The sequence below is a fragment of the Cetorhinus maximus genome, chromosome 7, assembly GCF_964194155.1.
Source record: "Cetorhinus maximus chromosome 7, sCetMax3.hap1.1, whole genome shotgun sequence".
Classification (NCBI taxonomy): domain Eukaryota; kingdom Metazoa; phylum Chordata; class Chondrichthyes; order Lamniformes; family Cetorhinidae; genus Cetorhinus; species Cetorhinus maximus.
In genome coordinates this window covers 2,183,681-2,196,770 of record NC_135885.1, presented here as the reverse complement: position 1 = coordinate 2,196,770, position 13,090 = coordinate 2,183,681, and the positions used below count along the sequence as shown (strand labels likewise).

At 49.5% G+C, this 13,090-nt stretch overlaps 1 protein-coding gene across 11 annotated transcripts in view; it reads left to right on the top strand.

Annotated features, from left to right (window-relative positions):
* The window catches only part of fhip1b (FHF complex subunit HOOK interacting protein 1B), a 118,716-nt gene that overhangs the window by 88,390 nt on the left and 17,236 nt on the right, over positions 1–13,090 (top strand). For all 11 annotated transcript variants that reach the window (XM_078544930.1, XM_078544927.1, XM_078544925.1 and 8 more), the window contains exon 8: positions 12,058–12,227. In XM_078544930.1, the coding sequence (XP_078401056.1) occupies positions 12,058–12,227 (170 nt within the window). The remainder of the gene's footprint in view (positions 1–12,057; positions 12,228–13,090) is intronic.

Genomic DNA, 13,090 nt, shown 5'->3' with positions numbered 1-13,090 from the left:
GGGCCCTCGGGCACCCATAGGGAGGAGGATCAGCAGGTGCACAACATGGGGCCATCCACCCAGGTGACTCCAGGAGTGTCCGGCCCATCCAACTCCCCCCTTCCTGTGATCCCAGCAGCTCCAGCTCCACAGGCCAAGGAGGGAGCCACTGCCACACAGCAGGACCCTGAAAGCAGGCCGGGGCCCACCAAGTCTTGGCCCTCCAGAGGACGCTGGCCAAGGCCATCGCAGACAGGGTGTAGCAGTCAGCAGGCTGCCTCCATCTCCTCTGTGGGAGCACCAAGACATAGCAGCAGGGTTAGAAAGGTCAAGAAGATTTAATGGCACAACATAAGCTTAGGTGTGAATCACTTGTACATAATGTTGATCATTGTAAATACACTCCCAAGAATGTCTCCTTGTCTATGGCTCTTTGTTATGTTGAGCAGTGTTCATATCAATCAGATGAGAAATCTTGCTTTCTTTACAAGATAAAGGCAAGTGTCTCAGTCCAGGGCCTCTTCCCTGTGCAGCCTGTAACCTTCAGACAAAAGTGAAGACACTGGATGCATCAGGGATGCTTGCGCCTCGCTAATGCTGGTCATTGCTGCCAGAATGTAGTGGGCAGGTGGCACAGAGTTCCATCATTCTCTCTGGGTGCTCTCAGCACCTTTGAGGTGGGGCTGGCCCCCATCTCTTTAGCGCCTGTGACCGGTGACGCTGTGCTCCTGAAAGGGTCAGGTGCTGAAGGCTGACAAAGGATCAGGTGCATTTCAAGTTTCAAGGCTGCATCTCCATGACATGACCCTGATCACAGAGCGCAAGTGAGCTGCCCTCAGTCAGACAGGAGTCAAACATTCACAGAGGCTATGTGAAGACCTGTGGAGTGTCCTCACTGCATATCGTCATCATCCTCCTGGAATCTAGTGACTATTAGGCCCTCCACTGTGTCTCCTTGACATGAGCCTGAGCACTGAGGGTACGTGCACTGCCATCAGCCACACAGGAGTCAAACGTTCACAGATGCAAGGTGAGGTTGTGAGGACTGTCCTCACTGCACCTCGTCATCATTGTCCACGAATCTTCCAGCTAGGATTCCGAGTGCGCCTGCCTCGTCTGGCCAGAGTGATGGCCTCATCGCCGGCATCCTCACCTTCGAGGACCTCATCACCATCATCCCCTTCGACGTCCCCATCATCGGAGGAGACGTGCAGCTCTTCCATCTCCGCCTCAGCCAGGTCCTACCCCCGTGGCAGTGCCAGATTGTGCAGTGAGCAGAAAGCTACGGTGATGCGTGACACCCACTGGGGACTGTATTACAGTGCTCCCTCAGCTGGACCTGGCGAAGACCTGGAACCTCATTTTCAAAATTCCTATCGTTTGCTCCACCAAAGTCCCAGTTGCAGCATGAGCCTCGTTGTACTGTCGCTCTGCTGCAGTTTGGGGCCACCACACAGGCATCATCAACCACGTCCCCTTGTCCCCGAGGAACCAGCCCTGCAGCCTCTGGATGCTGGAAGGTATCAGGGATCTGAGACCTGCTAAGGATCTAGGAGACATGGACGCTCCCTGGGAATCATGTGCAGACCTGTAGGATGCGTTTGTGGTGGTCACACAGCAGCTGAACATTCAGCGAGTGGAAGAACTTGCAGTTGACGTAGTTGACCGCTTGTTGTGACGGAGATCTGAGTGCCATGCGAGAGCAGTCGATGGCACCCTGCACCTGTGGGAAACCCGAGATCTGTGCAAATCCCAGCGCTCTTGCTTCCTGACCGCCAAGCGCTGCATACCTTACCCCCTTACCCCTGCACCACCCACCCCGCACCACCAACCCCCTTACCCCCGTATCCCCGCACCACCCACCCCCGCACCACCAACCCCCCCACCGCCAACCCCCTCCACCCAATCCCCGCACCACCCACCCCCGCACCACCACCAACCCCCCCACCACCAACCCCCCCCACCATGAAACCCCCCCCACCACCAACCCCCGCACCACCACCAACCCCCATACCACCAACCCCCCCACCACCAACCCCCGCACCACCAACCCCCCCACCACCACCAGCCACCGGACCACCAACCCCCCCACCACCAACCCCCCCACCACCAACCCCCCCCCCACCACCAACCCCCCCCACCAACCCCCACACCACCAACCCCCACACCACCAACCCCCCCACCACCAACCCCCGCACCACCAACCCCCCCACCACCAACCCCCACACCACCAACCCCCCCACCACCAACCCCCACACCACCAACCCCTGGACCACCAACCCCCCCACCACCAACCCCCACACCACCAACCCCCGCACCACCAACCCCCACACCACCAACCCCCCCCACCACCAACCCCCACACCGCCAACCCCCACAGCACCAACCCCCACACCACCAACCCTCCCACCACCAACCCCCACACCACCAACCCCCCCCACCACCAACCCCCACACCACCAACCCCCACACCACCAACCCCCACACCACCAACCCCCACACCACCAACCCCCCACACCACCAACCCCCGGACCACCAACCCCCCCACCACCAACCCCCCCCACCACCAACCCCCGCACCACACCCACCCGCCACCAACCCCCGCACCACACCCACCCACCGCGCGCCCCCCACCCACACACGCCCCCCACCCTGCTCCCGGTCGAAGATGGCGTCCGTGACTTCCTGGGTACACTTGTGTGTGGAGGCTTGTGAGATCCTGCACAGGTCACTGTGGAGCTCTGGACGGAGCCATTGATGTAAAAATTGAGCGCCACGGTCACTTTCATGGCCACTGGCAGTGGATGCCCTCCATGTCCCTGTGGCATCAAATCCTGAAGCAGGTGGCAGATGTGACTGACCCGTTCCCGGGACATGTGCAGTTTCAGTAACAGTGGTTCTCAGCCATCGGCAGGAATGACAGGCACCGTCTATAGACCCGGGTCTAGTGAAGTGTCTACGGGCGATGGCTCTCTGTGGAACTCCAGCTGCGTGTACAGCAGATCCTGCTGCCCCTTCATCTTGAGGGAGATTCTCCTCCCTTTGCCAAGCCAGGAGCCTCCGCCGATCTCTTCCTCTTCTTCTCTGCTCCCTGTCAGCCATGAGGCAGATCATAAATCACCAGACTCCATGATCCTGATGTTCTCCTCCTGCAGAATCAAAGAGAGAGACACGGGATAAGCTTAGGTCTTGGATAAGACTGTAGGCCTCTTCACCTATGCAGGAGAGTGCTGGTCACCACACGGGTGGCCAGTGTGTAGTGCACTCATTGGCCGTCTGAAACCCCATCCACCTCCGGCCCACTCCACCTGACCAATTGGCAGCAGCTTTGCCCACTGGACTGCCCGCTGTGCTCTCAGCTCAGGCACAGACATTCTCCTAACCCGCACTGCAAGGCTGCACTGTTAGCTTGAACCATGAAGGAGAGTGGTCCAAACCTGAATAAAGACATTGCAGGAGCTGTGAGCGTCTCCACCAGTGACTGCGCCATGGCCGCCTTTCACAAGGGGATTGTACAACTTACCCAGTTGGCCAATTATTCTGCTGCCCCCTAAAACGCACATTAATTTACAGCCTGTGCCCGAGGGGTGAAACGTTCTCATGCATTTGGTGGCCCTCTCATGCTTTTCCGTTGCTTGAGTGGGTAGGTGGCGATGGTGTAGTGGTATTGTCACTGGACCAGTAATCCAGAGACCCAGGGTATTGCTCTGGGGACCCAGGCCACAGCAGATGTTGGAGTTTGAATTCAATTTTAAAAAAATCTGGAATTAAAAATCTAATGGTGACCATGAAACCATTGCCAATTGTCATAAAAACCCATCTGGTTCACTAATGTCCTTTAAGAAGGAAATCTGCTGTCCTTACCTGGTCTGGCCTACATGTGACTCCAGACCCACAGCAATGCCTTAAAATTAAGGATGGGCAATAAATGCTGGCCTAGCCAGCGACGCCCACATCCCATGAATGAATATATAAAAAAAGAAAAGCTTCAGAGGCCCGACTGCAGCTGAATGGTCTCAGCTGTGGAAGAATTCTCACTTTTGACAAGCTTTTCCAAGTGTGTGGCTGCTTCCCTCATCCCTCCTCCCCAACCTCCTCCCCTCCCCAGGCATGTGCTGGTGTCCTTCCTTCAGCCTGTGCTGCCTCACCTCCAAATTCCACCTCGAAGTTCAGGTGGTCAGGTGCATGCCTTTTAAAGCTCTTTTCAGAAGGCTTTCGACAAAGTCCCACATAAGAGATTAGCGTGTAAAATTAAAGCGCATGGGATTGGGGGCAGTGTATTGAGATGGATAGAAAACTGGTTGGCAGACAGGAAACAAAGAGTAGGAATAAACGGGTCTTTTTCCGAATGGCAGGCAGTGACTAGTGGGGTACCACAGTGGTCGGTTTTGGGACCCCAGTTATTCACAATATATATTAATGATTTAGATGAGGGAATTAAATGTAATATCTCCAAATTTGCAGATGGCACAAAGCTGGGTGGGAGGGTGAGCTGTGAGGGGGATGCAGAGATGCTTCAGTGTGATTTGGACAAGCTGAGTGAGTGGGCAAATGCATGGCTGATGCAGTATAATGTGGATAAATGTGAGGTTATCCACTTTGGTAGCAAAAACAGGAAGGCAGATTATTATCTGAATGGCTATAAATTGAGGGAGGGGAATGTGCAACGAGACCTGGGTGTCCTTGTATACCAGTCGCTGAAGGTAAGCATGCAGATGCAGCAGGCGGTAAAGAAAGCAAATGGTATGTTGGCCTTCATAGCCAGAGGATTCGAGTACAGGAGCAGGGATGTCTTGCTGCAATTATACAGGGCCTTGGTGAGACCACACCTGGAATATTGTGTGCAGTTTTGGTCTCCTTATCTGAAGAAGGATGTTCTTGCTATAGAGGGAATGCAGCGAAGGTTTACCAGACTAATTCCTGGGATGGCGGGACTGACATATGAGGAGAGATTGAGTCGATTAGGATTATATTCGCCGGAGTTCAGAAGAATGAGGGGGAATCTCATAGAAACCTATAAAATTCTAACAGGACTAGACAGGGTAGATGCAGGAAGGATGTTCCCGATGGTGGGGGAGTCCAGAACCTGGGGTCACAGTCTGAGGATACGGGGTAGACCATTTAGGACTGAGATGAGGAGAAATTTCTTCACCCAGAGAGTGGTGAACCTGTGGAATTCACTACCAGAGAAAGTAGTGGAGACCAAAACATTGTATGTTTTCAAGAAGGAGTTAGATGTAGCTCTTGGGGCGAAAGGGATCAAAGGGTATGGGGAGAAAGTGGGAGCAGGTTATTGAGTTGGATGATCAGCCATGATCATAATGAATGGCGGAGCAGGCTCGAAGGGCCGAATCTCCTGCTCCTATTTTCTATGTTTCTATGGGCGATAAGTTTGACGTGGAGGGAAGATTCTGGCAAGCAGGGCTGATAATGAGATGCTTAGGTATTGAAATTAGCTTCCTAAAGTGTGGTGCCAGGAAATGAGGCCCACCATTGACAGACAAGCAAATGATCACAAACTGGTTTCATGACGGCGTGAAACTGATTTTTCGCCTTCTTGCCATATTGTCGTTCCCCCCCCACCCCAACCCCCCACTACCCACCATGAATCCTGCCACCAAAGGGATTGGACAATTCCACCATGGAGTCTTTACAGCATAGAAGGTCATTTTGTCCAGCGAATCCATGCTAGCTTTCAGTAGAGCAATCCAGTCAGTGCCCCTGCTCTATCCCCATAGCCCTGCACGTTTATGTCCCTCAAGTGCCCATCCAATTTTCTTTTCAAATCCTTCATCATCAACACCCTCATTGGCAGCGAGTTCTGGGACATTAATACTCTGTGTTTAAAAGCTCCTTCCTCACATTCCCCCTACATCCCTTGCTCAAAACCTTAAATCTGTGTTCCTTGTTTTTTGAATATAGGACCTCACACACTCTCTTGGTATTGTCTATCCTGCTCTTAGCTTGTTTTTTCTTTTTCTCCTTTACTTTTTTCAATATTCTTCCAAAAGCGAAGCTGTGGTTCTGAGCACTTGGCCCAGTCTTTCTGTATTGTAAATTCTATGGGCGGAATTTTACGATCCCCCGTTGGCATGTTTTAAGGTGGCGGGACTTGTAAAATGTAGCGCACGGTCTGCCTTTCTCTTCATTCACTCATGGGATATGGGCGTCGCTGGCTGGGCCAGCATTTATTGCCCATCCCTAGTTGCCCTTGGGAAAGTGGTGGTGAGCTGCCTTCTTGAACCACTGCAGTCCATGTGGTGTAGGTACACCCACAGTGCTGTTAGAGAGGGAGTTCCAGCATTTTGATCCAGCGACAGTGAACGGCGATATATTTCCAAGTCAGGATAGTGAGTGTCTTGGAGGGGAATTTCCAGGTGGTGGTGTTCCCATGTGTCTGCTGCCCTTGTCCTTCTGGATGGTACCAGTCATGGATTTGGTAGGTGCTCTCTAAGGAGCCTTGGTGAATCCCTGCAGTGCATCTTGTAGATGGTACACACACTGCTGCTACTGTGCGTCGGTAGTGGAGGGAGTGAATGTTTGTGGATGTGATGCCAATCAAGTGGGCTGCTTTGTCCTGGACGGTGTCAAGCTTCTTGAGTGTTGTGGGAGCTGCACTCATCCAGACAAGTGGAGAGTATTCCATCACGCTCCTGATTTGTACCTTATAGATGGTGGACAGGCTTTGGGGAGTCAGGAGGTGATTTACTCGTCACAGGATTCCAAGCCTTTGACCTGTTCTTGTAGCCACAGTATTTATACAGCTAGTCCAGTTCAGTTTCTGGTTAATTGTAACCCCCAGGATGTTGATAGTGGGGGATTCGTTGATGGTAATGCTATTGAACATCAAGGGGCAATGGCTAGATTCTCATTGGAGATGGTCATTGCCTGACACTTGCATGGCGTGAATATTACTTGCCATTTATCAGCCCAAGCTTGGATATTGCCCAGGTCTTGCTGCATTTGCACATGGACTGCTTCAGTATCTGAGGAGTCGTGAATGGTGATGAACATTGTGCAATCATCAGCGAACATCCCCACTTCTGACCTTATGATGGAAGGAAGGTCATTGATGAAGCAGCTGAAGATGGTTGGACCGAGGACACTACGCTGTGGAACTCCTGCAGTGATGCCCTGGAACTGAGATGACTGACCTCCAACAACCACAACCATCTTCCTTTGTGCTAGGTATGACTCCAACCAGCGAAGAGTTTTCCCCCTGATTCCCATTAACTCCAATTTTGTTAGTGCTCCTTGATGCCACACTCAGTCAAATGCTGCCTTGATGTCAAGGGCAGTCACTCTCACCTCACCTCAGGAGTTCGGATCTTTTGTCCATGTTCAAACCAAGGCTGTAATGAGGTCAGGAGCTGAGTGGCCGTAGTGGAACCCAAACTGGGCGTCAGTGAGCAGGCTATTGCTAAGCAAGTGCTGCTTGATAGCACTGTTGATTACCCCTTCCATCACTTTACTGATGATCGAGAGTAGACTCCTTCAGGGGTCTCCTGTGCCCATCGGAGGCACCCCCCAACCCCACCTTTTCATATCCCCCCTTTAAACCTCCTCCCTCGGAATCTCAGACTCATCCCCCAACTCCCTCACTCCCCTCGACCGATATCCTAGACTTACCTTCAATCCGGACTCTCTTGGAGGACTGCCTGTAGTCCCAACAGTGGTCACCACTCGATGCTGGCGCTGTTGGGACGCCAGATTGCAATCTCTTTAATACCATCCCACTGTTGTCAAGCAGTCCAATGTCACTTTCCATGTCAGCCCAACCAACTCTCTTCCTTTTTCTACACCCCATCCTAATACAACCTGTTCTTCTAATTTTTGTACTTCTTTCCTTTCTAGTTGGATCTTAACCCTTATACTGTGCTCACTACTCCCAAGAACCCACCCACATTAAGCTCATCGTGCGGATTGATTTCATTCCTCATATTTAGATTCAACAACACCTCCACCCTTGTAGACTTGAAGGCCGAAGCCCGTACAAATTGTTGAAATTCTATTCCTTTTTGACCATAAGACCATAAGACATCGGAGCAGAAATTAGGCCATTTGGCCCATCGAGTCTGCTCCGCCATTCAATCATGGCTGATAAGTTTCTCAACCCCATTCTCCCGCCTTCTCCCCGTAACCTTTGATCCCCTTACCAATCAAGAACCTATCTATCTCGGTCTTAAATACACTCAATGATCTGGCTTCCATAGCCTTCTGTGGCAATGAATTCCATAGATTCACCACTCTCTGGCTAAAGAAGTTTCTTCTCCTCATCTCTGTTCTGAAAGGTCTTCCCTTTACTCTGAGGCTGTGCCCTCGGGTCCTAGTCTCTCCTACTAATGGAAACATCTTCCCACGTCCACTCTATCCAGGCCCCTCAGTATTCTGTAAGTTTCAATCAGATCCCTCCTCATCCTTCTAAACTCCATCAAGTATAGACCCAGAGTCCTCAAACGTTCCTCATATGTTAAGCCTTTCATTCCTGGGATCATTCTCGTGAACCTCCTCTGGACCCTCTCCAGGGCCAGAACATCATTCCTGAGATATGGGGCCTAAAATTGCTCACAATATTCTAAATGTGGTCTGACCAGAGCCTTATAAAGCCTCAGCAGCACATCCCTGCTTTTATATTCTAGCGCTCTCGAAATAAATGCCAACATTGCATTTGCCTTCCTAACTACCGACTCAACCTGCAAGTTAACCTTAAGAGAATCCTGAACTAGGACTCCCAAGTCCCTTTGCACTCCAGATTTCTGAATTCTCTCCCCATTTAGAAAATAGTCTATGCCTCTATTCTTCCTACCAAAGTGCATGACCTCACACTTCCCCACGTAGTATTCCATCTGCCACTTCTTTGCCCATTCTCCTAACCTGTCCAAATCCTTCTGCAGCCTCCCCGCCTCCTCAATCCTACCTGTCCCTCCACTTATCTTTGTATCATCTGCAAACTTAGCCAGGATGCCCTCAGTTCCTTTATCTAGATCATTAATGTATAAAGTGAAAAGTTGTGGTCCCAACACTGACCCCTGCAGAACTCCACTAGTCACCGGCCGCCATCCTGAGAAGGACCCCCTTATCCCCACTCTCTGCCTCCTGGCAGACAGCCAATCTTCTATCCATGCTAGTACCTTGCCTCTAACACCACGGGCTCTTATCTTACTGAGCAGCCTCCTGTGCGGCACCTTGTCAAAGGCCTTCTGGAAGTCCAAGTAGATAACCTCCATTGGCTCTCCTTTGTCTAACCTACTCGTTACCTCCTCAAAGAATTCTAACAGATTTGTCAGGCATGACCTCCCCTTGATGAAACCATGCTGACTTTGCCCTATTTTACCATGCACTTCCAAGTATTCTGAAATCTCATCCTTAATAATGGACTCTAAAATCTTACCAATGACCAAGGTCAGGCTAATCGGCCTGTAATTTCCCGTCTTTTGCCTCACTCCCTTCTTAAACAGGGGGGTTACATTAGCGATTTTCCAGTCCTCTGGGACCCTCCCTGACTCCAGTGATTCCTGAAAGATCACCACTAACGCCTCCACTATCTCTTCAGCTATCTCCTTCAGAACTCTGGGGTGTAATCCATCTGGTCCAGGTGATTTATCCACCTTCAGACCTTTCAGTTTTCCTAGCACCTTCTCCTTGGTAATGGCCACCATACTCACCTCTGCCTCCTGACTCTCTTGAACTTTGGGGATGTTACTCGTGTCTTCCACCGTGAAGACTGACGCAAAGTATCTGTTCAGTTCCTCCACCATTTCTTTGTTCCCCACTACTAATTCTCCAGCGTCATTTTCCAGCGGCTCAATGTCCACTTTTGCCTCTCTCTTACCCTTTATATATCTAAAAAAACTCTTGCAATCTTCTTTTATATTACTGGCTAGTTTGCCCTCATATTTAATCTTCTCCCTCCTTATTTCTTTTTTAGTTGTCATCTGTTGGTCTTTGTAGGCTTCCCAATCCCCTGGTTTCCCACTGCTCTTTGCCGCATTGTATGCTTTCTCTTTAGCTTTTATGCTGTCCCTGACTTCCCTTGTCAGCCATGGTTGCCTCATCCTCCCTTTGGTATGCTTCTTCCTAGGGATGAATTTTTGCTGTGTCTCCCAAATTACTCCCAGAAACTCCTGCCATTGCTGTTCCACTGTCTTTCCTGCTAGGCTCATCTCCCAGTCAATTCTGGCCAGCTCCTCCCTCATGCCTCTGTATTTGTCTTTATTCAACTGTAATACCGTTACATCTGATTCCAGCTTTTTCCTCTCAAATTCTATCATATTGTGGTCACTTCCTCCTAAGGGTTCCTTCACCTTAAGTTACTCCCTTGCTGTCACAATCGCGAAGTGGATCATTAAAATCTCCCTGAAAACTAATAATGTTTTTTTTCTATTCATCTCTCTTAATGTCACTGCAGATTTCATCTTCCATTCATTCTTCACAATTTACTAGAATGGTTCCGGGGTGATGCAGAGAGACTGGAGAAGCTGGGGTTTTCTTAGAAGCTTTTAGAAACAATAATTCAGGAGAAAGTTAAGAGCTGCTTGGACAAGCACGGGCTAATAAAGGAGAGCCAGCACAGATTTGTTAAGGGCAAATTGTCTTTGACTAATTTTGTTGAGTTTTTGTTGACGCGGTAACAGAGATGGTAGATGAGAGCAGTGTGATTGATGTTGGGTAAAGGGGCTGTCAAAAGGAGCTGATAAAATGCCACATATTTAAGCTTGTTTGTTAAATTGAAGCCTGTGGGATATAAAGAGACAGCAGCAGCGGGAAGGATATAAAAGGGCTGATGGGATAGAATGCTGAGAGGAATGATGAATTGCTGTTTTTTGGGCTGGAGGGAGGTATATAGTAGAACTCCCCAAGAATTCTGGAGCAGGATCATTGCTGTTTATGAAAACAGTAATAACATGGTCTTGGGGCAGGGCACAATTTGAAAATTTATGGATGACGCAAGACCTGGAAGAGTTGGAAGCAGTGAGGAAGATAGTGACAGATTTTAAGAGGAACAGAGAGAGGCTGGTGCAGCGAGTGGAAACATTACAGATGAAATTCAACACTGAAAAGTGATGCATTTTAGTAGGAAGAATGCAGAGAGACAATACAAGTTGAATAATTCAACTTTAAAAGTGGGTGCAGGAACAGACAGACCTGGGAGTGATTGTGCACAAATCTCAAAGGAGCCTGGCAGGTTAACAACATAGCTAATAAAGCATATTCAATCCTGGGCTGTGTAAATAGCAATATAGAAAACACAAATCAGGAAATTAGGCTAAACCATATAAAACACTGGATTGGCCCAGCTGAAGTATTGTGCCCGATTCTAAGTACCACACTTTAGGAAAGAAGTGAGGTTTTGGAGAGGGTATAGGGGAGACTTACTAGAATGGTTCCAGGAATGAGGGACTTCAGTTACTTGGAGAGACTGGAGAAGCTGGGATTGTTCTCCTTGGAGCAGAGAAGGTTCAGAGGAGATTTGAGAGAGCTGTTTGAAATCGTGAGCGTAGAGGATAGAGCAAACAAGGAGAAACAGTTTCCCAGTGGCTGAAATGTTGATAATCAGAGGGCACAGATTTAAGGTGATTTACAAAAGATCCAGAGGAAAATCCTTTTTTAGGTAGTGAGTAGTTAGGATTTGGAATGCACTGCCTGAGAGTGTGGTGGAGGCAGGGGCACTGGTAACTTTCAATGGAGATTTGGATCAATATTTGAAGGAGAAAGAAATTGCAGGGCTATGGGGAAGTCTGGGGGTTTGATTGGAGTGGTGAGGGGTCTAATTGGAACGTTCTTTCAAAGAGCCAGCACAGGCATAATTGGCTGAATGACCTCCATCAATGGTGCAAGTTTCTCTGATTCTAATTCAGAGGATGCAATACACCCGAATATTGTGACCGGCTCTCTGTTGAGTTTTGTAAACTCAGTCGGGTTCAGGTCATGCCCATGGAGGGACGTACCGGAGTTGTTAATATGTGAATGGTATCGGGATGATGCCAGTGGCCATATGACTCTCTGATGGAGTCTGTAGGACCCAGAAGCCATTTGTTAATCTCAAATTTAAACACCTGCCCTCCCCACAATTCTGGCAGGTATCTGATCCCTTGCAATCATGTGATGCTGAGTCAGCGGCGTGCTGTCAAGGATCAGGATTTCTATGGGAAGACAGCAGACAAGTTCCTGTCCTTGATCCCGGAGTGCTGTAAGCCAGAGAACCTGGGTGGTGTGGAGCGAGAAGAGGAGCATGCTGTCTGGTCTAAAGGTGAGCTTCCATTCCCAACAGGTAACAAGGAGTAGGGCTGAGGGGGGTGGGGGGAGTCCAAACAAGGAGGAGAGTGGGGGAGCAGGGTGGGGGGGGGGGGGGGGGGTGGTCCAACTGGGCAATTCCCAATTATGCAGGAGCTAAGGAGCCAAGAGGATTGAGGGGGCTGCTGTGACAAAAGGTATTGCTAGGCGGTTTGGTGATCAGAGGACATAAATTTACAATAATTGGCAAGAGAACTGGAGGGAGGTAAAAAGAAATCACTTTACACAGTGAGTTGTTTTGATCTGGAATAAACTCCCTGAAATGGCTGAATAAATAGCTTCACTAATAAGTTTCAAAAAATAATTGGATAAATATTTGTGAAGGAGAACTTTACAGGGCTAGTGGAAAGAGCAGCAAAGAGTCAGCACAGACACGATGGGCTGAATGACCGTCTTCTCCCCTGTGCAAGGCAGATATATATTGATGAATACTTATCTGACCCATCTCATCATGTTTATAAGAACATGAGATATCCCAGCTCTGCCATTCAATAAGATCATGGCTGATCAGATTGTGGCCTTAACTCTACTTTCCTGTCTGTCCTCCATAACCTTCAACTCCCTTGTCTAACGCAGCCTTGAATAAATTCAATGACCCAGCCTTCACTGCTCTCTGGGGAAGAGAATTCCCCAGACTAACGACCCTCTAAGAGAAGAAATTCCTCTTTATCTCCATCTTAAATGGAAACATCCTCAGCATATACCCTGTCAAGCCCCCTCAGAATCTTAATAAAAACAAAAAACTGCGGATGCTGGAAATCCAAAACAAAAACAGAAATACCTGGAAAAACTCAGCAGGACTGGCAGCATCGGTGGAGA